Genomic DNA, 23,887 nt, shown 5'->3' with positions numbered 1-23,887 from the left:
AATGCATCCAGAAAGATACGGTGGTGTTCGCCACAAAAGAATAAATAATAGGTTGGATGTAAATATAATGCCCAAGTATTTAAAATCCCTATTTTTATGTTTTATCCAGGAGAAGGCCAGCAGCCAATGGGAGCGCCTTTAGCGAGCATGGGAGAAACGAGCGAGTGAGTTCCTAATGGAATATTTTTCAAAAAGCATGAATCTAAATTCATAATTTTGCATGCGGACATAAAATTCAATTACCTTTCTCTAAATGTCATTATTTCAAAATTACATTTGAAGTCGAATTAACACCCTCACTTCTATAAAACACTTACCTATTAGACAAAGTAATTTTGTTTTATATTTCAATTATGTTATTGAAATAAATCTATCACCAGCCTTGGGCAAAGAAATAGGTGAACACTTTTTCTAAAGAGTCTAATATACACTTAAATATATGCAGTAATTTATCTTGCAGGACTCACCTTTTTAATAAGAACTTAAAATATTATTTAATTATTTACTCACTTTTTTCTCAAATTTCCAATAAGTTTCCTCTTATCACTGGAACACAAAAAAGAGATTCAAAGAATGAGGAGAAGTCAAGGTGTTTAGATTTACTAAGCACGCATCTTTTTCAATAAGTGTGCGTGGAAGGCCGTCTTTCAGGAGTTTCAGGGGCCCTTTTTCGTGAAAATTATGTTTGACAATGTGACTAAAGTAAGGACGCTATAGCATGAAGAATTTCGTACATTGACCCGCCTGTTCCTATCTCTATTGCATGCGCAATTGTATTGTTATCCCGCCGATGATGCCGGCGGTCAATGCCACTGTGCGAGCGGGCCGGCAATATGCGCGTGCGATAGAGATAGGAACTAGACTGGTCAATGTACGAAATTCTTCGTGCTCAGCGTCCTTACTTTATAAATGTCAGGAATATAATATTCGCTTTTCTCTAGAGCGTTACCATAACTATTTCGGTATCAGATGGGTTAAATCAGCCCCCCTTTTTCACACCGGAAGTGGTCTTCTTTTTTGTACTTTCGGCAAGTTCCGCCGTGGCATAATGACAAATTCGGACTTAGCATCACTTTTATGGAAAACCCTTGTGCATTTCATCGCGGTATCAAGTCGGTTCGAAATTTTGCGTTCGGCTCTTCTCCCATATGGTCCCATATTTTTAGATCCTAAAATTTTAACAGTTCAATTGAAAAAGATGCGTCCTTGAAGTCATAACGCAACTGAATTGTTACTAGATGGTGGCGGTTGTATGAGAAACACTCATTGTAAATCATCTTTTGCTTTACTAACGGTGGGGTTGCCGCGCGCGCGATCATCCATCGTAGGGAGGAGGTAAACACTTTTTATAGTATGCATGTATCAGGAGTTTGCAACCTTTGGGACACGCCTCAGGGAACTTAGTACAAGGCATGTACCAGGGGAGTTGATAACCTTGCCTATTTACTACCTACCACATAATTTTAATGAGGTTTGTTAAGCACCTAAGGGGCTTGATACAAAAAAGGTTGGAAACCCCTGACCTAGATCTATTAATTGCTGTGTCCTTTTAGTATTGAGATATGAAAATAATATAAGTAAGGTAAACGGCCCAATGCCTGATATTCTAACGCCTAATAGATGACACCCTTAGTCTGTCACCTCTACTATTGCTAATGACGTACCTAAGTTTAAAGATGTCATGTACTGGGACAGTGACAAGCACTCGGGCATCTACCTTATCTGCTGTAAACATAATTCACTAAAACTGTCATTAAAGTTTCAATCTTCTTGGTTTGACAGTAAGGTTGATACCTTACCTACCGCTTTAACCACTTCATTAGGGGACGCCACAGTTCGCTTCTTTAAAAAATATTTCCTATTCTCATATTAAAATTATTACTATGAGAACAAATTAAATAACTTTCTATGAAATTATTTTAATTTGTGTATTTTCTAGTAGACACACTACTATTTACTTAAACTATAAACCGTTCCAGCTCTGGACACTGGAGGCTTTGGTCATTTTGCCCTTCGTACATATATGACATTTATTTCGGTGTATGAAAATGATTAAAAATGATTAAATACATATATTTATTATCGAGGTCTGCCAGTTTTTATATCGTTTTGTTGGCTATTCTGTGTTCGCGCCTAATAAACAAAAGCAGGAGTGTCCACTGTCCAAGCCTACTACATTTACCTTATCACATTGTAATACAAATATTGGTTAACTATCTGGTGAATAATGTATCGTTAATTGTGTAAAGAGACTAATAAAAATAACTCACCGAACCATTATTTATTCGAGCCTTGGATTTTTCTTTAATTGTCATAAGGCTGCGTTTGAACGTCATTAATTGAATAACACTTTCTTTTATTGACTTGACAATTAAAGGAGAATAATTCAATGTTTTATTTTTCAGGAAATCTACTACTGAAGATGACGCAGAAACTAGAGTTTAAAGACAACATCACTATAGTACAAGATTTCCAATGAATCTCAATTAGTGTATAATTTTATTATGATACTGTTTTTATGTATGTACGTAGTTATAATTTCTATAAGACTGTCGTAATCTATCAAAACATAATTATAGGTACCACTGCCATTGCGTAGACTAACGGCTATTTATTTTATTTAACAATTCACTTAAACTAATTTCAGTAGGATTAATCACAATATAAATACTCAGATCGTTTTTATAAAATACTCAGTTCAGCACTCGCCCGCATCTCGGATATCAAAGACTAAGCAGGCAAAATTGATTATAATTGTTTGAATAAGTAGGTTTCTTTGTATAGTATAATGCCTCATAAATGTTTGTGAGGCTGACGGGACTTGTGCAAAATATAAGTTTTGAACTCACTAAGTTGTCATTTAAACTGTGAATGCTAGTGAGGTAGGTAGAGAAAGAGTTTCTTGATGTTCTTGGGTAATCTAATGAAATCCTTGTTACATTATGGAGCAGTAGTGACATCTATATTTTAGTCTTGTACCTAAATAACTTAAGTGTTATGTCATGTAGGAGGATGCATTTTGTATTGAAAATATCTCAATTTTAGTGTACAATATGAACAAGCTTAATTTTTTGGAAGAAAAATTAAGGGAATGACGTTGCTGAGGCTCCGCGAGTCACAGGTGTGGTTTTAAGGATAATAAGTAGATAAATGTTACTCTAGATTTCAAGAACAGAGGCGCCCTCTGAGTAGTGAAGTTATTAAACTATCACGGGTTTTAAAAATATCTAGAGTTCTAGGAATAGTTATGCAAAATAAAACATAATAATGTATTTTTATATAAGAAACCAAAACTATTATAAAGTTAGGTTATAAATATGATAATTTAAATGCATTAAAAGTTAATTAGGCAACAATGCCCACAACTTGTGTATGTAGATGGCAAATTAAATTACAGTAGGTATGTTTTAAAACCTAGTGTGATAGTGAATGGATACTTTGAATTTGATGTAAATATAGGTTTGTGTGAATTTGGAACGTTTTACGAAGAGTCCACCTATTTTGTAAATAATAAATAGATTTTTACACTTTGTAGCATTTTATTAGTAATAGAGAAATGTTGAGAAAAGCTTTATTTAGGTATTTTCTAATGTATAATTGCCATAAATGTAACTATAAGTTTGTAGTGCACAGTGGTTCTTGTAGTCCGGCAACTTGTAGGATGTTTGGTATGTATGAGTATTACCTATTTGTACCATTTAATAAGTGTCCACTCGAGTGTCGTCAAAACCCTTAAAATCGCCTATAACAGAAACAGACACCGAGGCGAATGTGATGATAATATCCCATCAGGCCATCACACCCGGTCTAATACGATCGTGAGGGTTGATTACAGTTAAGCAAGCAAACATGCTTTATAGGGGGTCATAGCTGATGTATTATTGAACTTTTTTAGCCATATATATACGTATTACCTATTCAGAAAAAACATACTTTTAATAAATAAATATTTAATTCCGTTTAAAACATCCATGCCTAAAAAGGTTTAAAAAAATCTTGTTGTACTTAACTTAGCTACCAAACACCCTGTATACCGAATTACCTATTATTAAAGTTAATGCATCATTATTTTAAAAAATCAAAGCCAGTTTTACATATCTAATTTTAGTTTGTACCTAGGTACTAAATAGAAAATGACGGGATTTAAAAATGTTTTTGTGTTCCTACTTTTTTTAATGTCCCTAACTATGTCTATTGTCTAATGACCTAAATGTCAAACTATTCATATTTTAATGGTGTATAGTTATTCGAATAATAATTTACTTATTTCCGAAGATTTACCTACGTCTTACACTCACAGTTATATTTACCTCTGCACGGACTTGTACCTCTGTCTGTAAAATCTTGAGTACCTAATGGATAACTAAAAAAATCTTATAGACTATGACATACTAATGATAATTGAGTGATTTTAGGAATTGAAACAAGCTCCCGAATAAGTACCTCATTTCATACCTAACGTACGATACGTTTCGAGTGGACAGCTTGGTTCACATGTTTTCCTCGTGACAATTAATAATATGCTTTATGTGGTAGAAGATAAGTTCCAAAATTCATTTCAAGATCTTTTTTGCTACAGACAACTTTAAATTGTTAGCTCAGTTAGAATTTACACATTCCAGTTTTGTGATATCTATTTCGCACTTAATTTATAAGTTTTATAACACATACAATTATATTATAAAAAGGTACAAACATCGCATCCGAATAAAATTGTTTTATATGAAAATAAAATATTTTATTGCTAAAGCAATGCCAGCTTATTTTTTCACCCTGATTACCCTCTGCTTGGAGAAAAGAAAAGTAGTATACGTATACCGTAATCTTATAAAGTAGGTACTTAAGTATAGGTGTAATTAGGGTTGCCAACCGTACTATATTATATAGTATTGTACTATATTTTGGCTCTCTGTACTATATACTTTTGGAAAAATATATAGTACGCTAAAATACTATATTTCCGATTAAACGTATATTACACTCATATTTAGTATTTTATCTGAAAGTACTATATTTTTTTGGAATGTACTATATTTTTATTCCTTATTCTGGAAAATACTATATTCCACCAAAAAAAAGTTGGCAACCCTAGGTGTAATAGGTGAGAAGAAGCGGTATTAGTGCTATAAGCGATCTCTTCCAAACAACCTGAGGGTATATAGCACGAGATGAAGAATAATACATTTTGAATATGTCGTAGTGCTTCAAGACCAATACTAAATAACAATGTGTACCTATCTACTTACCACGTACGTACCTATAGGTACCTAACCTAAAGTGGATAGTCTACACCACGACCTACGACCAAATGAAAAAACCATACTATAATTCAGTAACTTTGTCGAATTTTGTAACCGGGCTCTTTTGCGTCAAATCCGGTAGTTCTGATTTTTTGCAGACTTATTTTAGCGGATGGTGCTGGGCCTAACATACGGCGTTGCATGAACAAGAGATTTCCTTTGGCAGGATTGGTCCTTAGGACCCAAGGATGGATTCAAGAAGTGGAGCCATCGAGATTTTTGATGTAAATTTTTAGGGGGGGGGGGGGCTCTCAACTTGATCTTGATATCTGTATCATTTAAGTTACTAGGCCAAGTTTGGTATCGTTTTCGTATAAATCGGGGGTGCCGAATTCATTTCTGATATCATAATGACACCATTCCGAAGTAAAAACACATAAAATATGAAAAAAATACTTTTTTTTTAATTCCTCTTCACGCTTAAACTGCTGAACCAATTTAGTTAAAATTTGGTACAGAGATAGTTTGAGTCCCAGGGAATAACATAGCAAACTTTTAATCTCAAAAATCATCCTTTAAGGGTGTGAAAAGAGAGGAGGAAATTTGTATGGGGATTCAATAACCGCTGAACCGATTTAGATAAAATTTGGTACCTATAGAGATAGATTGAGTCCTGGGGAAGAACATAGGATAGTTTTTATTCCAAAAAAAGATACCTTAAAAATGAAAGGTAAGGTGTAGGATTGTATGGGAAATCAATAAACGCTGAACCGATTTCGATGAAATCTATGTTCGTTGAAAATGATACTAAACTTGACTTAGAACCTAAACTTAAAGATATATTAACCTCAGACGTCGCAGACACTTAAAAACCCCCCACCCCCCACCTGCATCAAAAATCTGGGTGGCTCCACTTTTTAAATCCATCCTTGGGTCCTAAGGACCAATCCTGCCAAAGGAAATCTCTTGTTCATTCATGCAACGCCGTGGTTGACCTTTTTATGCTCTGAGCACACTCAACTATTTATAATGTTGGCCCAATTAATATTCCAAGTTTGTGACCTCGAGTGCCGAACGCAACTTTGGCAAAAACTTGAGAAGGTACTATCAAAAACTAGTCCTTTAGGGTTATAATCGCCCAAATCTAAAAAAATCCGAAATTTTCGCGGTATTTTCGATTTTTGACAAAGATGCGTTCGACGCTGGAGGTCTCAAACTTGGATTATTCATTGGGCCAACATCATGAACAAGTCTGCATAAAATGAGAACTACCGGATTTAACGCAAACACTAAATGTATAAAATTACTGTATCACTACATATTTCATCTCGGTTTTATTACGGGAGTATACAGGGTGATCAATCCAAATGGGTCAGTATGGAGAAGTCAGAAACTATAAGGCTAAGCGCGCACCACGACTTTTTGTCGCGCGATAATTTAGTCGCAGAAATGTAATGTATGAGTTTATATGGCAGTGCGCGCATATGCGTGATATGCGACAAATAAATCGCAGCGATTTTAAAATTGTGATTTGTCACATTTTTCCGCGACTGCTCGCGACGCGATTGTCGCAAAGTGAATTGCAGCATACGGAGTTGTATGGCCCCGCGCGCACTGCGATAATAAAATCGCACCCGGACCTCAGTCGGCATTTCGCTCTCCAAGCGTCAACATGTCGGAACCTGCTGCTGAAGACGCTAGATGTTGACCATTTAATTATGGAAATAGAAGATCACCTTTGTGGTATAAATACTCAAAGTCATACAGCGATCGCATATTAAAGACAACATTTCATGACAAACGACTGGTACGAAATCCATGTTGAGAATGAACAAATCGTCAAAGTGCGCGCAGTGAATTTTCTGCGATATATTACAGCGCGATTCTAAAATCAGCGGGATTCGAACCTGGTCAATATTCTTTATGTAATCGCGTGTAGTATTTGTTTGTATGGCAACTTTTAAACAATGCGTGATAGGTGGGGGGTGCTCGACCAAATATCATAGAGGGCCCTGAGACAAAACAAACGGCAAAGTCAAATTTCCAAGTAGGTTAAGCGAGCCCGAAGGGCGAGCTTCAGGCCGGGAGGCCGAAGGCCGACTCCGGCGGACTCCACCCCGACTCCCAAAACGCGACTCCCAATAGGAAAAGTGTTGGGTCGTGTTTAAGATCCAACTTCCCCCTCTCGTGTGACGCTTCGGGCCTTTGGCCCTACGCGGAGCTCGGCCTTCGGCCTTCGTAAGCCTCGACTCTTCGCCGTTGGGCATTCCGCCCGCCGGCTTCGCTCATCAAGACAGTTGACTTGGTAGAACGCTTGGAAGCACCGCATTCACGCAGCTCGACCTTTGGCCTCGCGTTTTGGGAGTCGGGGTGGAAACTCCGGGCCTTCCGCCGGGGTCGGCCTTCGGCTTCCCGGCCTGAAGCTCGCCATTTCGGCTCGCTTAACCTACTTGGAAATTTGACTTTGCCCGTGTTCGCCGCCATTTTGGACATGGTAATCTTGGGCCCCCAGGCTCGCCGCATGCCAAATCTCAGCGCGCTCGGACCAACTTGAAAAAATTAAAAAAAAAGTCGGCCATTTTGTTTTTTTTTATGTAGTTTGTTTTGTCTCGGGACCCTGTATGATATTTGGTCGAGCACCCCCCACCTAATCACGCATCGTTTAAAAGTTGCCATACAAACAAATAATTGACCAGGTTCGAATCCCGGTTATGTATGATAGATTAAAAAAAAAATTGAATGCCATTATTATTAAATCTAAAATCGAAGCCATGGTTCCTAAGAACAGATTTCGCTATCTCTCATAGTTTCTGACTTCTCCATACTGACCCATTTGGATTGATCACCCTGTATACGTCATTTGAAAATAAGTCAATATCGAATAATAAGTTGTGTAAGTATTTAGATTCCAGATCCCTTTTGTTTTGAGCCAATAACCCCAGGTCATCAGCATAATTTTGATGTATGGGTGTGAAGCTTGGACGCTGACTCAGAAAGAAGAGAGCAAGCTCTTAGTGGCGGAGAGGAAAATCTGGCGGAAGATTCTGGGGCCTATCAGAGAGGAAGATGGGACTTGGAGGCGAAGGAAGAATAGGGAGCTAGAGGAGCTTGTTGCGATGCCCAATATAATTGGCGAGATCAAAGCCACACGACTCCGCTGGCTCGGTCACCTGGAGAGGATGGGGGAGGATCGTGCTGTGAGAAGAGCGTATGTGGGGCACCCGGGCGGAAAACGTCCGTCGGGGCGTCCCAGATACCGCTGGAGTGACGAAGCCCAAAAAGACCTGTCCGCCCTCGGAATACCCAACTGGCGTGAAGTGGTGCAGAATAGGGCAGAGTGGCGCTCTCTTGTGTCAGAGGCCAAGATCCTCTTTGGGTCACTGAGCCAGTGATGTATGTATGTATGGAACTGTTAGGCATTCGCGGTATCGCATGGAACTGGTTCCAAAGCTACCTTACAAACCGGAAGCAGTGTGTAAGACTCGGCACTTTAGTCAGTGATTCAGCCCCGATAACCTTCGGTGTGCCACAGGGAAGCGTCCTCGGTCCCACTCTATTTCTGATCTACCTCAGTGACTTAATCTCTCTACCCGTCAGTCAGGCAGAAATTATCTGCTACGCAGACGACACTGCTCTGCTGTTTCACGATGTCTCCTGGGCTCGTTGTTTCGCGGTAGCAGAGATAGGTTTGACTGTGATTGCCAAGTGGCTCGCTGACAACCTGCTTTCACTTAATATTTCAAAAACAAAATACTTATGTTTTCATAAAACGGCCTCTTCTGCCCCCAGCTCGCGACCAGATCTCAAGCTTTCTTGTGGTAGGGCAGAGGATGACCCAGCTATTGACTCGAGTAGAGTTTTCGATGTGGTTAGTAATTGTACCACCGTAAAGTACCTGGGCATTACGCTTGATGAAAATCTTAATTTCAAAAAGCACATCGAATTGTTGTCTGCGAGAGTCCGAAAGGTTGTATTCATTATGAAGCTGCTACGAAATTCTGCTACGAGGGAGTTGCTTAAGCTTGTATACACTTCGATTTGTGAATCCATCCTATCATACTGCATTGGTGTGTGGGGTGGCTCCACTAGCTCTGCACTTACTGCCTCTCGAAAGGGCCCAAAGGTTTGTGCTCAAGGTCATGCTCGGGAAACCCGGGTTGTTTCCGACTGTTTCCCTTTATAAAGACGCGGATGTTCTTAGTGTCAGGCAATTATTAATCCTACGAGTTGCAACTCACGTGCATCAAAAAACTATAAACTCTGAAGAATATATTACCCTAATCCGTAATCGAGTCTTTAGAATTCCTACGCCCATCGTAAAATCCACATTCGCGAGGCGTTTTCCTAACTTCCTGCATCCGTATATTTACAATTCAGTAGTAAAGGCATGCAACATATCTGAAAAGTCTCCTCTTGAAGCAAAACTCATAATTAAGAACTGGTTGAAAGATCTTAACTATATTCGAACTGAGATGCTGTTGAAGGTCATCACCTAATCCCTCACATGATAACCATCTCTGTAGCCTTACGCCTTACACACACTCGCACACACACACGCAAACACACACACACACATACACACGCACCATTTTTTCATTCCTTTTTTCTTTCTTTGAATTTCATAATTTCCTTAATTATTAGTTTATTAGATTCTTCTTAACCTTTTGCTTACAAATTGAAAACTCGGCTGCCACGTCACAGGCATAGCCTAGTGTGGGGCCACAGGATATATATATATTGTCAACAAGGTTATTTCAAATAAATATTATTCTTATTCTTATTCTTATGTATGTATGTATGTAAGTATTTAGATAAGTGTTGAAGTGAGACAAAACTTCTTAGACTTCTTGCTGTCACAGAATAAATAATACCTAGTGACAAGGTAGAATACGAAATGGCTCATAACATAACATAAATTACAGCTTGGCAAAAAAGAGTAGAAATTACAAAGTGGCAACACTGTAGTGTCGTCCCGTTTTCGTATATTAAGCCCCCATTCGCACGGCACAAGGCCCCAACGCTGTCTGTTCTCTTCCACGGCGCAGCAACTAGTATCATTTCTCTCTCCTTGCTCTTTTAAAAATGCCATTTGTCAAAAAAGGACAACCATACTGTTGACAAGATGGACTTCAAATCCAGGTGTCCCCTTTTTAGGTAGACCCAGGTTGTGTATGTGTGCGTAAAAACGTATATGTGTGCTCTTTTAGGGATGTGAAAAGTCGATTTTAATCATGTTATATATCGATAAACACTACACAGCGGAACGCAATAGCGATTAATTTATTGAAGCTTCAATATCTTCGTTAAACATAAACATAATTGAAATGCTAATGGATAATGAATATATTATAAATAATTATAATAAAATAAAATAATTCAATTATTGCGGAACACCTATTTTAGTAGGTATTTATGTATTTTAATTAAATATCTGAACTTTCCCTTGGTTCCCTGCTGGAGAGTGACTATAAAATTGTGATCTGATAACCACAATAAAGAATAAAACGTTTTTGTTCATTTTAGGTATCGTTAAACCTTTGAAGTAAAATTAAAATTGCAAGAAATGTCGATAGTTTATCGATATGACTTTATCGACATGGCTAGAGCAAGGTGGGCCACATTGTTAATCGTACACTAAACAAAAGTGGTCCCACTGACAGCTCGCTTGGAAGGTATCTCTGTATATTATTACTTCTACCTCAAGAGTCATCATCGGGTTATTCCCAGAATCCCAGATGGAACCACCAAGTTGTTACTACTGGCAACAGCTGGGAGTAAAGTTCCCGGTTGGTACTTCGAAAAAAAAAAACGGGTTGCACTCCGGGAGTGCCGACAGAAGTGAAAACTCAATGACTAGTCCAAAATGTCTGCAGCACTATGTATAATTGACCCATCCTCCTTTCTATTGAAAAACCTTAGTTCCGAAATTGCTGGTCAGTGAGCTTGTTTAAAATTCGTAATTGAAAGGAGATCGTCGATTTTCTTAGGCGTTTGGGCCCTTGGGCCCACTCGCAAATTGAACGTATACATGTAATATATATAGGAAATTAATCGTTATAATTGCTAGATCATGATGATAAAAACAGAATCACGAAATATAACGGGAATTTTGAGAAATACTGCAATAAAAACTTGAACATGACAGGAAAAACTTTTATATACAAAACCGTATACTACTCACACTATTCTGTAAAAGTGTTTTGGCTTTTTAAAAGAAAATAGACAAAGTCTGACATGTAAATGAAACTGAAAATCGTATCCGCGTTCAATAAAAAGTTATATTTTGATCTTATTCGGAAGTTCATTGTTACTTCTACGGAGAGTGAACAGATTCATTTGAAATCTTCTTTCAATGAAGTAAGGTTTATTTAAGGTTGGCGTTACTTGAAAATATTTGACAGAATGTTAAAAATGGTTGCGTTTAGTTTAGTTCGATTTTCAAGCCATTTTAGTAGCTCGAGGCTACTCTCAATTGGAAAAGGGCAAGCTTTGCAATTCATGATTTCGATCGACAAGATATGTAATTTGCTTCTATGGTTAAAATCTAGGCCGTGGCCATCTAAACGTTACGGTCACGTGATCGCGTTGCGCTGTCTCGAGTTTATCATTTTTTCCCCACCTCAAAAAGTGCCCAGCGCCGCTAAAGAAGTTTTCACTTCAAAAACAACGGGTTGCACTCCGGGAGTGCCGACAGAACTGAAAACTCAATGACTAGTCCAAAATGTCTGCAGGACTATGTATAATTGACCCATCCTCCTTTCTATTGAAAAACTTCAGTTCCGAAAGTGCTGGTCAGTGACCTTATTTAAAATTCGAAATTTGTAGCGTTAATTGTTTAAAATTCGAATAGAAATTGTAAAGTTACCGTGCAGACCTCGCATCTAAATATATTTGGTCATGATATTTTGAGTTTTATTCACCAGTACTAGAGTTCACTTTTATTAGCGATTTCATCAAGATGTAGCTCATGGTCTAATAAAACATGGTCTTCCATTCCCAGAGTGACACGCGATTACGTCACAATAACATTGCCACTTTATTTCAACATAACATGTTACATGGGTACATTATACCTATGGTTAATAAGTTAAAATATTTCTTTATAATTTTATAATTTTCATTTATATGCATTTTAGCTTAAATTTTACAATAACACGTCATTTTTAATTACTCGTTAGCAATATCTTCCGATTCACGAAAAAAATTTCAGACTTTCGGGTAATTCTGTTTATACTACTGGCAACACAGGATAGCGCTGTGGACATTTGACAATTCGGATCTAGATAACTTCATGCCCTGACCGTCATCCTTGTCGAACGCGTGTTAATTGTTATTTCCTTCTCGCTCAGTGTCAGCAGTCGCAGTGTTTTCCAAACTTTTCACGTCGTAAGCTTGGTAATTAATGTGTAACTGTGAATTAGTTTTTTAAACGTTTGTCTTGTATAGATAAATAAAGTTTAATTTAATACATTAGATTTGTTTTATTTTACTATGTTTCTACATAAATAACTTAAAATTAATGCCGTTAAAATAATTTTCACCGTTGGTTAAAATTCTCCCACATTTCAAAGTTTGAGAACCTGTAAACAGCATGATGACGTAGGCGCGTGTCAGTTAGGTCATACGCGAATCTCGGAATGGAGTACCAGGCGGAGTATATTATTATACCATGATGTAGCTTTATTGAATTATATTTGAGTGATATAAAGTTAGAATGTAACTGTGAGATCCTCGTATTTCAACCCGTACAAGATTAGAACCTTTTTCATGTAATGTCATTGAGTTTTTCTTTATTGATTTAAATGCCATCTAAATGAGTGGCCATCTAAACCACCTATTACGATGTCTCGAGTTTATCATTTTTTCCCCACTTCAAAAAGTGCCCAGCGCCGCGCCGCTAAAGAAGTTTTCACTTCAAAAACTCAGTAGTTACCACCAAAAACCCATTGCGTTTAAGGTTTGAACCCATTGCGTTAAAATTTTGTTTCAAATGCTTAATTTTTTAGGGTTTCGTACCCAAAGGGTAAAACGGTACCCCATTACTAAGACTCCGCTGTCCGTCCGTCCGTCTGTCACCAGGCTGTATCTCACGAACCGTGATAGCTAACTAACAGTTGAAATTTTCACAGATGTATTTCTGTTGCCGCTATAACAACAAATACTAAAAAGTACGGAACCCTCGGTGGGCGAGTCCGACTCGCACTTGTCCTGTTTTTTTTTTTACCACACCAGCTCGGAAAGACTTTGCACTTCAAAAACGGATAGCAAAGTTGCACTTTGCTAGCAGTAATTCACATATTTCACATGTGAATAGAAATATTTGAAACAAAATTTTAACCCATTGCGTAGTTAGCTATTTTAGTACGAGTCATTCACGGAAGAAAGAGTGAGCGCGCCGCGCTCTGACTTATAATTTAGAATTTTCAGTAAAAACGAAATACAACAACTTTTATCTATTTATTCATCAACATACATAATATCTACATTTGCACAAATAAAATATTAACTTAGAATTACATCAGTAGATTGCTTAGGTAGGACTGACATAATACTTTCGATTTTTTTAATTCCAAAACTGTGTACACGACATTGTGCCTTAAGTTATCAATAAAAATTGAATTTCAATACTCATACACAATCTATGGCATTAACTTCAACACCTATAGTTAAGTTTAAAGGGATACAAATTTACAAGTAGATACAATAAATTAGTGTGTTCACAAGAAATAGGAAAGCAAACATATTTACAATTGAAGTATTATTTTGATTGCATAAATTATAAAATAAAATTGAACTGCATTGAAACAACTAGTTCTTGCATAAGGTTCTTTCCCACTTTGTGACAAGTAATAAACAAAGGTTTAATAAAGCCTAGGCCAATTATGTTCTTTAAATAAATACATCAAGAAAATACATTTTACTGATAATGACAAACAGGTATATGAAACTTCTCTAACACCTGATATATCTAGTGATAATCTCATACAATATATTATATTGAAAATACATTTAATATATCTTAACAAAGTGTTTGAAAAACAACCTTAATTTTAATGTGATATATACTCCAATTAGTTTATGTACAGTACATGTATGGGTGGCTGCTGGGAGGCCAATAAACACTTATTCAAGTTGCACGAGGTTCATGGAATGTTAAGCCTTTAACAGTGACTAGATACCACATTGAACTAATCATTAAAACCCATGATTGATACAGGTTCATAAAGTATAGTTTGAGTTATACATAACAAAAGTTTGATATCATTTTTGATATGACACATGCATTATTTAATTCAATATGAATCCAGTCACTATAACCCCTAAGAGTCAGCTTAGTTACTCAAAAGTTTACTGTCAAATTGTCAAAAAACACTCCAACTAAATACTGATTCTATCCACAAATAAAATGGTCTGGCAGATACCTGAATCCTTGGCACTAAATGCAACAACTTAAGTAAGATGAGGTTTTATAATATTCAAAATTGTAATCTTGTAGAAGTGCCAAGGTCAAGTATCTTTTACAAATATGAAGTTATCTATTTAACAAGTTTAAACATCACATAACACATCAAAGTAGTTAGGTCGTAGTAATACAAGTAACACTGCGGTAGTATTGAATTCAAGCTATACTGAATAATTTACCATTGATTGGATACTTTTCTCAGCACTGTTTGTGTCTCACACTTGGTTTTACAGGCGATCCAGTGCTGTTGCATACTGAAAATAAAATAAAACCATAGTCATAATTGTGTCTCATACTAATTAGTATCTAATAGATTTTTGTAGACTAGGAGAGCTTCATTGTGCTTTAAACCAGTTTCACACTATAATAATAGCAAATAGTTAGGATTACAATAATTAGTATATTAGTACTCACACTTAATTTTAAGTTCTGTCTTCTTAAGCAGCACCCATTTTGACTTTTGATGTCATGTAAATACCAACAATGAGCCCAAATAGACCAATGGCTGATCCAAAGATTTCAACAATAAGGATCTTCACAAAAAGTGCTGCGTTGGCTGCATCAGAGAGGGCCGCTCCAGATCCAACAATTCCCACAGCGATACCACAGAATAAGTTTACAAGGCCCACAGCCAATCCAGCTCCAAACATTACATAGCCAGCCATGTAGTTTTGACTCTTGATACTGAAGTCTGTCAAGGGTTCAGGGTATTTTTCCAGCATACCAGATAGCACGATGGCAGTGATCAGTCCGTAGATAGCCACGGCCTCGCAGAAGATAACGGAGATCAAGTTCTTGGTCTTGATTCTGGGCGCCTTAACACCTCCACCGACTATGCTCACGCCAACGGTGTGGATACCCGCCGCAGCGCCGACCACGGACAGAGACACGGCGAAAGCAATGCCCAACGTCGCCCACATGTAGGGCGACGTATTCTCCAGGAACCATCCAAAGCTGATTTGCTCACCCTTTCCGTTCAATAAATAGTACATGGAGAAAATGGGCACCACAATGACTATTATGAGCCCAGCCAAATAAGTTAAGAAGTACCTCATCTTGATGTTGTGTTGCACTAAATTGGAGCTATTTTACACACGAATCCCTGCAGGGACGGCTTTTTCTCGCCCAATTTTTGCCTTGACAGAAAACTAGAGGATAGAAGTCTTGTGATCACAAGATGTCAGAGACAACAAGAGTGTTGCTAGATGTTAATTAAATTCTTGTGATTCAAAGGGCTGCAATCAGTATCACGAGCAAGTCGTCCGCTCGTGCAAAAGCAACGTTAGAAAAGGAGCTAGTTTATGGTTATGACATTTGTTTTGTATTGTACTCTATGGTACTACATCTATGTTTGCTTGTGTGTCGAATATTCCGCGAATTTATGTTTGTGTTGGATTTGTAGATTGTGTTGGTGATTGATTGTGATTCCTGTGATGTGATGTGATGTGATTGTTGAGGCATTTCGTTCAACCTCTGTTAAAATATTTATTTGGATTTCCCTGATCAAGATGTGACGATAATAATTATTGTGTAAACTGTGTCCGTCGGCCTTAGTTTATTGGTCATGAGTTGCACTAACGTTAGGAAATGGAGTAGGAAAAAAACTATGAAGCCTGAAAAGTCATCACGATGTGGTCCGCTTACGCACGGTCTATTGTTCGCCACTCCTACCTGTTTCTATTTTTAAGTAGTGTGATTTCTACTATCCTTACGGTAATCCCGTTAGTATGCCACAAACTACCATCATTCTCCGACCCTCTCACAGGGTTCGAGACTCGCGGAACAACGTTAGCCCATCGTTTCATCGCGTGGGAAAACCTCAACGACGAGACACGGCCGTCCCGGCGGCTCGCCGTCGACCCCCAAGAAATTAAAGATCAAATTCGCATAAATTTTACCTACTATAACAGAACAACCCAAAGTAAACAACAAACAAAGAGAGATCCCTCTAAGAAGAAACTCCGGACAAGAAAAGAAATATCGAACAGCACAAGCAGTACAAAAATTAGGTATAATTCACCTGAAACTAATTTCTCTTCTTCTGATCATGTGCACTGGGGATATGGAAATGTAACCTTTGAAGGAGAAAATGATATTTTCTTGAGGGAGCATGTACGAAAACAATGGGTTTCACTCAAGAAAATGCAGCGTGAGCCTGATACACCAATCCACCGAAACTATGCTTTTGGAAGTTGTGGAGCACCACTATCAAATTATGCACATTTTGTAATAGAAAGCACTGACAATTCATCCTTACTCACATTTGAGAATGTTCAAAAAATGTGTTACTGGCAATTGGATCTCGTGGAACTAGGGGCTGTGGAATATTTCAATTTGTGTCAAAGGCCTTTCAACGCTGAAGACCTCTGCTGTCCAGTATGGAGTGTTCCGAACTATATAGCTTTAATCTCTGGTAAACAATCATGTGCGAATTTGACTAAAGAAGATGTTGACAAAACTTCTGTGATTTTAGAAAAATGTGCAGTCTATTTTCATAATTTTTCATTGATGGCTTCATGTGAGTTCAACAGATGTAAGGTACCAAAATATTGTTCCCAGTATGATGCAATATACAACATGTTGTTCTACTTAATAGATTCTAATGCATTTGCTCCGCCTGACCTTTCTCAAAGCCATGTTAAAAATGTAATGGTCTTCTTACCACTGCCAAGTAGTAGCACAGTATTACCATACTATAAAAAATTACAAAGTTCAAATATGTCTTATGATAATCTTTTTATACCTGCAATGGATTTTGGGCTCAAGAATGCATTATTTGACATATGGGTTATTGAAGACACTTGGTTAGTTGGCTTAGGAGCTGTGTTTGTGTTTTTATGTGTTTGGATTTATACAAAGTCTGTAATGTTGACACTTATGTTATTTACAGCTATTACATATTCCCTTGGTATATCATACTTCTTGTATGTATATGTGTTCAATTTAGAGTTTTTCCCATTTATGAATTTATTAGTAATAGTTGTTGTGATAGGGATTGGAGCTGATGATGCATTTCTTTATGTTAAGGTGTGGAAAATGGTCAGTAAACAACTTATCAGAGATAATGTGGCTAGTCGGGATAGTGGGTTAGGGGATATGGGGGATATAAAGAATGTATCAAGTGCAGGCGAGACTATACTTGTGCAAATACTTGAGGAAACTCTTAAACATTCTGTTATGACAATGTTCATAACAACCTTGACGACTGCTGTAGCATTTTACGCATCTTACGTAAGTTACATACCTGCTATTAACTGCTTCAGCATATTTGCTGGAACAGCTGTTCTAGTCAACTTTTTACTAATGATAACCTGGTTACCTGTATCAGTATTTATATTGGATGTTAAATTGTGCCAAAATAATATAAAATTTTTAGAGGTGCTGAAAAATTCCATTAATGAGATTTGGGATGATGCTAGAATAGTGTTGAATAGATTTATTATCACATGTGTAACAAAGTTCCACGTCGTTTTTGTATTGGGGTTAGGTGGTTTAGGGATTTACAGCATTGTTGTAGTGTTTTACACTCCAGGTCTTCAACTTCCTGACTCTAGACAGTTCCAACTATTTCAAACATCACATCCGTTTGAACAGTATGATATGAGGTACAGTGACAAGTTCCTTTTTGAAAGATTTGGTAAGGATATAGGAACTGGCAGTAATATGCCTCTCAGATGGATATGGGGCGTAAAAGCTATTGACAATGGAAACCACATGGATCCCAATTCTAGAGGCAATTTAATTTTTGATGATTCTTTTTCGATATCAGAGCCAAAGTCACAAATTTGGTTACTAGAGTTTTGTACAAGAATCAAAGCCCAACCGTTTTATCAACATACGCCGGGCTTCCTTCTACCAAACTGTTTTATTGAGAACTTTAAGAACATATTTATGAATAGACGATGTTACGATAGTACAGAAAAAATTGATAGGAAGCCTTGTTGTGAAGTTTCCCGTTTCCCCTATAAGAAGAAAGTATTTGAACGTTGCATCATACTAGCTACGGAGTCATTATACCAGACCTCTCGAGAATTGTTCATGCCTGGTGTGGCTGGTCCCAAATTTCTCCGAAGTGCTAGACCCCCGAAAATAGCGTCTATTGTCGTTGATTTTGAAAGTGTGGTCCCATATTCGATGTCGTATTTAGCAATGAACAAATTCTTTTCGGATGTTGAGAACTGGACTGAGAATGAATTGAAATCGGCACCTCGGGGTATGAAGGGTGGTTGGTTTATATCTGATTTACAATTTTTCGATCTCCAACGCACTTTGGCCAGCGGCACAGTGATGGCTCTATTGATATCCGCTGGCTTAGGTTTTGTGGTACTGATTCCAGCAACTTTGAGTTTCGTTGTAAGCGCGTGTGCACTAGCAGCAATGGTATTTTCTTCTACAGTTACGATAGCTTTTCTAGTACTCAGCGGGTGGAAATTAAATATTTTGGAGAGTGTTGCGATATCGACCTCGGCAGGACTTGCTGTAGACTTCAGTCTTCACTATGCCCTCAGTTACACTAACGCTAACGGCCTGAAAACTTCAAGGGTTAAAACTGCATTATCAACATCAGCTGGACCAACTGCAGCCGCTGCACTCACTACGGGATTCGCGGGAATATTTTTGTTGAGATCGAATTTGCTACCATACTCTCAAATCGGATGTTTCTTAGCTTTGATTATGTCTGTTAGTTGGTTCTATGCAACGTTCTTTCTGTGTTCTTTATTCTGTATAGTCGGTCGTAATTCGTCCAAGGAATTTCCATCTGAAGATAGAAAAACAGTATCTCGAGTAAGTTCGATATGTTCGGGGATTCCGAATTTAGAGAGCCACGAACTGGAGCATTTAGCGGATAGTAATCGTACAAATCTCACACATTCACACAGTCCTTCCAGTTGGAGCGCTACCACCGTCGTGTTACATGACGACTGTGACAACGCCCACAGTAAAGTTGACAAAAAAATTAGTATTACGGCTAATTTAGCTTGTGACAATGACTGAATGTACTTATCTAAACATAAGTAACTAAGTACTTAACTTACTGGCAACTCGTGAGAGTATTTTTTTACAAATATAGTATAAATACCTGTTGATCAAAATAAGAGTAAATTTGTATTTGAATAAGATTAAATATTAAAATCTAAAAAAGGCCTCTGTGGTATGGCGTTAATTATGCTGGCGGCATTTCCTGGTTTTATCGGATGCGCTCTCCTAGTCACATCAATCAATCGGATTTTTGTGACCGACCCTAAAAAGGAAACATGGGACGGTAGTACTATTAGTTATTCTGTGACATGGGCACCACTTTTAATATTACACATATATGACAAGTCATTTCTACCCAATCTTTACTTGATTTAGACCGAGGCTACCTATAGGTCGGAGATGTATTTTGAAGTCTAAAATTATTAACTTTAGTTATATTTTATTTGATGCCTATCATGATATTGAAGAAATAGAGTGTTTTCATATTCTCGTCAACATTGCTAAACCGATATAACGAGGGAATACCTACGTTTAATAGGTAGACACAATGCCACTATGCAATTAAAATTGCTGTTTATTAGGCTAAAATATTTAGTCTTATTAATTAGTGTATAATTTTTGTTTAACCATTTCTGTGCTAGTGTTTACTGTTTGCTACCTACTTGATGAGTTGGTACTGATACTAATTGTTTGTTATGAATAATAATGAATACTTATATATTTTGGGATCTTGTTGATTCTTTATTCTATTGAAATGCTATCTATTGAAAGTATTATCATTTATCACTGTAATACATGCTAGGTATGTAAATATTGTACACTATCGAAATGCAAGACGTACGAATGATTATTGTGACAATAATTATCACATAAATAAATCATATACGACAATATAAATTGAAATGAGCTTAGCTTGAACGTTTAAATGTGTTGCTTAGTAAAATTGTTTTAGTTATGTTAACCCACGATGACTGTACCATCGCCCACACTGTTAACTGTACATCGGTGGAGCTTATGCCTTTTGTAATTAGGTTCACCGATGTACAGTTAGGAGTGTTGCTGTTTATACACCAAGCCAATTTTTTAGTCCAATGTGCGTCTTACTCTCTCATTAAGTAAAATGTGAGACTCAAATACACATTGGACCAAGAAATTGGACAGGTGGAATACCACCCTTAGTTAACTTCTTTGCCTATTAAAATTATTAAATTTAAAATGCTCAAACCGCTTGTGCGAAAAGTTACATTTTATGTAACGATAATATGATAAGATTTTGATCTTAATTATGTAGTTATTAATCGTGAAAACCAATAGCTTGATTTATTTCACCCATCGACAATATTCGTTAACTGCAGGTATTAATAATCATAAATTTACCTTATTTGTTTGCTTTTTAATTTTTTGTAAAGTTTTCATATTTATGCGTAACTAACGCACGAAAGTCGCGCAAGTGGATATACAGTGTGAGTCTTTTTAATGTGCACATCGGAAAATCCGAGAAACTACGACAAATTTTATCGAGGAAAAAAAGGTTAAAAAATTTTTTTTTGCCCTTACAATTTTTTTATGATTTTTTCAAGGTTTTTTTTCGCAATTCCATACTACATGTAAATAAAACGTAACGGCTCTTAAACTACATGGCCTATCGACACGAAACAAAAACAATAATGATCAAGGATAACAGGCTAAGGACATAAGATAATAATTCTAAAAAAAAAATCTCCCTCAATTTATTATTACAAGATTTTTACGGAAATTTTGTTTATTTTTCCTACTTTTTTTTAGAAAATGTAAGTTATCTCAATAAAATGTCCCATTTATCTAACATTTTTATTAATTCACGTTATTCTACACCGTATTAGCTTTCTAACAGTAAAATTACCACGTTTATGACTTAGATAAAACATTTGTTATCAGCGGTCAAACAATGGCCTTACCAAGTGCGCAATGGGCGCGTGCAACAAAGGCGCAGGTAGAGACCGTAATCTGACAGTTACTGTAAATGCTACCGAGGGTTTGAAAGTGTCAAGTTTTTTTTTGGTTTATTAAAATACAAGACATTGTAACATAAATCAAATTTTAATTGCAAATTTTAATAAATTACATCAAGTTTTCAAAATGGCCACCACGTTGTTGAAGACACAAAGACGCCCGTTTTGAAATCTGATGTGTAGCTCTCCGTATCATTGCGGGATCATTTTTAATGTCGTTCGCACAGTTCATAATGCGTTCTTGTAAATCCACCTCATTTTGAATAGGGGTGCTGTAGACGCGCTGTTTCATCGTGCCCCACAAAAAGTAATCAAGGGGCGTCATATCGGGCGACCGTGGCGGCCAACCTACAGGCCCTTGCCGACCAATCCATTGATGAGGATAGGTATTGTTCAAGAATGCCCTTACATCTAGCGCGTAATGGGCAGGGCAACCATCCATCTGCAGAAACATCCTTCGGCGTAATGCGAGTGGCACGTCTTCCAGCAGGTCCGGCAAATCATCCCTTAAGAGTTCTAAAAATCTTGCTCCGTTCAAGATTCTCGGCAGTATTAATTGGCCCAACCAAAATGTCGTCAATGAGAGCCGCCCAAACATTAACTGAGAACCTCACTTGAAAACCAGAGGGTCGTTTTAATTTTGGATTCTCGCCCTTGGGACACCATCGGTGCAAATTACGATAATTTGTAATGCCGTCTCTCGTAAATGTAGCTTCATCCATCCACAGTATTGTTCTCATGAATTCAGGATTTTCCCTTATTTTAGCCAGGATCCAGCCACAGCCAGCCAGTCTACGTCGTCATGAAGATGTTGCACTCTTCGGTAATGGTAAGGATGCAAACCTTCTTTTCTTAAAATCCGCCACACCGATTTCTGTGATAATCCGAATTGCAGGGCCAGACGCCTAGTACTAATGCTCGGATTTGCGAATAAAGCATTTAGTACTGCTTCTTCGACAGCGACATCGATGATTTGTTGCGGCTCGCAGCGATCTCTGCCGTTTCTGAGACCAATGCGGGCCAATTTTCTGTGGATTTCTTGGAAGTTGCGTTCAGACGGCACCGGTATCCGGTTTGGAAATGCACCAATGTAACGCGTGCACGCACGCGTGCTCTTCTAGCAATTCCATAATAAAAATGGATGTCGGATATGTGTCTCGCAGGAATCTCACTTAAACGCGGCATCGTAAGAGCACTCGAAAACACCCGTACGTAATTACGACACGAATGAATGAAAACGGCAAAGAGTAGGAAAAGAGTAGTAGCAGCGGTGAAAACTTCAGAGCGACTGTCAGTAGATTAGCCTTAGCCTACCCTTATGTAGTCTTAGCCTTATCTCAAAACCCTGTGGTGTTTTTAGGTACAGCGCCAATACTATACTTGCACCTTTGTTGCACGCGCCCATTACGCACTTTGTAAGGCCATTGTTTGACCGCGGATAACAAATGTTTTATCTAAGTCATAAACGTGGTAATTTTACTGTTTGAAAGCTAATACGGTGTAGAATAACGTGAATTAATAAAAATGTTAGATAAATGGGACATTTTATTGAGATAACTTACATTTTCTAAAAAAAAGTAGGAAAAATAAACAAAATTTCCGTAAAAATCATGTAATAATAAATTGAGGGTGAATTTTTTTTTTTGAATTATTATTTTATGTCCTTAGCCTGTTATCCTTGATCATTATTGTTTTTGTTTCGTGTCGATAGGCCATGTAGTTTAAGAGCAGTTACGTTTTATTTACATGTAGTATGGAATTGCGAAAAAAAAACTTTAAAAAATCATAAAAAAAATCTAAGAGCAATAAAAAAATTTTTTACCTTTTTTACGTCGATAAAATTTGTCGTAGTTTCTCGGATTTTCCGATGTGCACATTAAAAAGACTCACACTGTATTTTCAGAAGGTTCTAATCCGCCTGTGTTTCATCACAAATACTTTAATTGTAATACGTGTCAATTTGTATTAACAAGAAATGATTACTCATCGAATATTTCTCATTTTGTCAGGTTTATATTGTATAGATTTACAGTTTTCTTAGAAAATTGATGTTAGAGCTATGTAAATGTTAGTTAAGTAATAATAAAACCGCTAAGATACCATGTGGTAAAAATAAATAAATGTACTTATATTACTAGATAGATTGCTATATCACGTATAGGAATGTACCTATATTTACAAAATAATGTTTATTTATTTATTTAGGTGATAAG

General features: G+C 37.2%; 3 protein-coding genes across 3 annotated transcripts in view; 2 read left to right on the top strand and 1 right to left on the bottom strand.

Annotated features, from left to right (window-relative positions):
- The window catches only part of LOC134793512 (protocadherin-like wing polarity protein stan), a 79,510-nt gene extending 74,757 nt beyond the window's left edge, over positions 1–4,753 (top strand). Inside the window, exons 52-53 of the mRNA XM_063765089.1 lie at positions 110–164; positions 2,406–4,753. Of these exons, the coding sequence (XP_063621159.1) occupies positions 110–164; positions 2,406–2,445 (95 nt within the window). The 3' untranslated portion in view covers positions 2,446–4,753. The remainder of the gene's footprint in view (positions 1–109; positions 165–2,405) is intronic.
- An 8,929-nt stretch (positions 4,754–13,682) lies between these two features.
- On the bottom strand, positions 13,683–15,906 carry LOC134793511 (V-type proton ATPase 21 kDa proteolipid subunit c''). The gene is made up of 2 exons (XM_063765088.1): positions 15,118–15,906; positions 13,683–14,957 (listed from the first exon to the last, which is right to left on the bottom strand). The coding sequence occupies exon 1, from the start codon at positions 15,756–15,758 to the stop codon at positions 15,141–15,143; it is 618 nt and encodes a 205-aa protein (XP_063621158.1). The 5' UTR covers positions 15,759–15,906; the 3' UTR covers positions 13,683–14,957; positions 15,118–15,140.
- Positions 15,907–16,052: 146 nt separating this feature from the next.
- LOC134793510 (protein dispatched) lies at positions 16,053–20,056 on the top strand. The gene has a single exon (XM_063765087.1). The coding sequence runs from the start codon at positions 16,333–16,335 to the stop codon at positions 19,696–19,698; it is 3,366 nt and encodes a 1,121-aa protein (XP_063621157.1). The 5' UTR covers positions 16,053–16,332; the 3' UTR covers positions 19,699–20,056.
- Positions 20,057–23,887: the final 3,831 nt, after the last annotated feature.

Source organism: Cydia splendana, chromosome 9 (genome assembly GCF_910591565.1).
Source record: "Cydia splendana chromosome 9, ilCydSple1.2, whole genome shotgun sequence".
In the NCBI taxonomy this organism is placed as follows: Eukaryota; Metazoa; Arthropoda; class Insecta; order Lepidoptera; family Tortricidae; genus Cydia; species Cydia splendana.
Note: the sequence above shows the minus strand (reverse complement) of the source record. Positions and strands in the feature narration are given on the sequence as shown.

What these genes read in the sequence shown, in the direction of transcription:
- LOC134793511 (XM_063765088.1), bottom strand. Translation starts at nt 15,758, where the DNA reads ATGAGGTACTTCTTAACTTATTTGGCTGGGCTCATAATAGTCATTGTG.
- LOC134793510 (XM_063765087.1), top strand. Translation starts at nt 16,333, where the DNA reads ATGTGGTCCGCTTACGCACGGTCTATTGTTCGCCACTCCTACCTGTTT.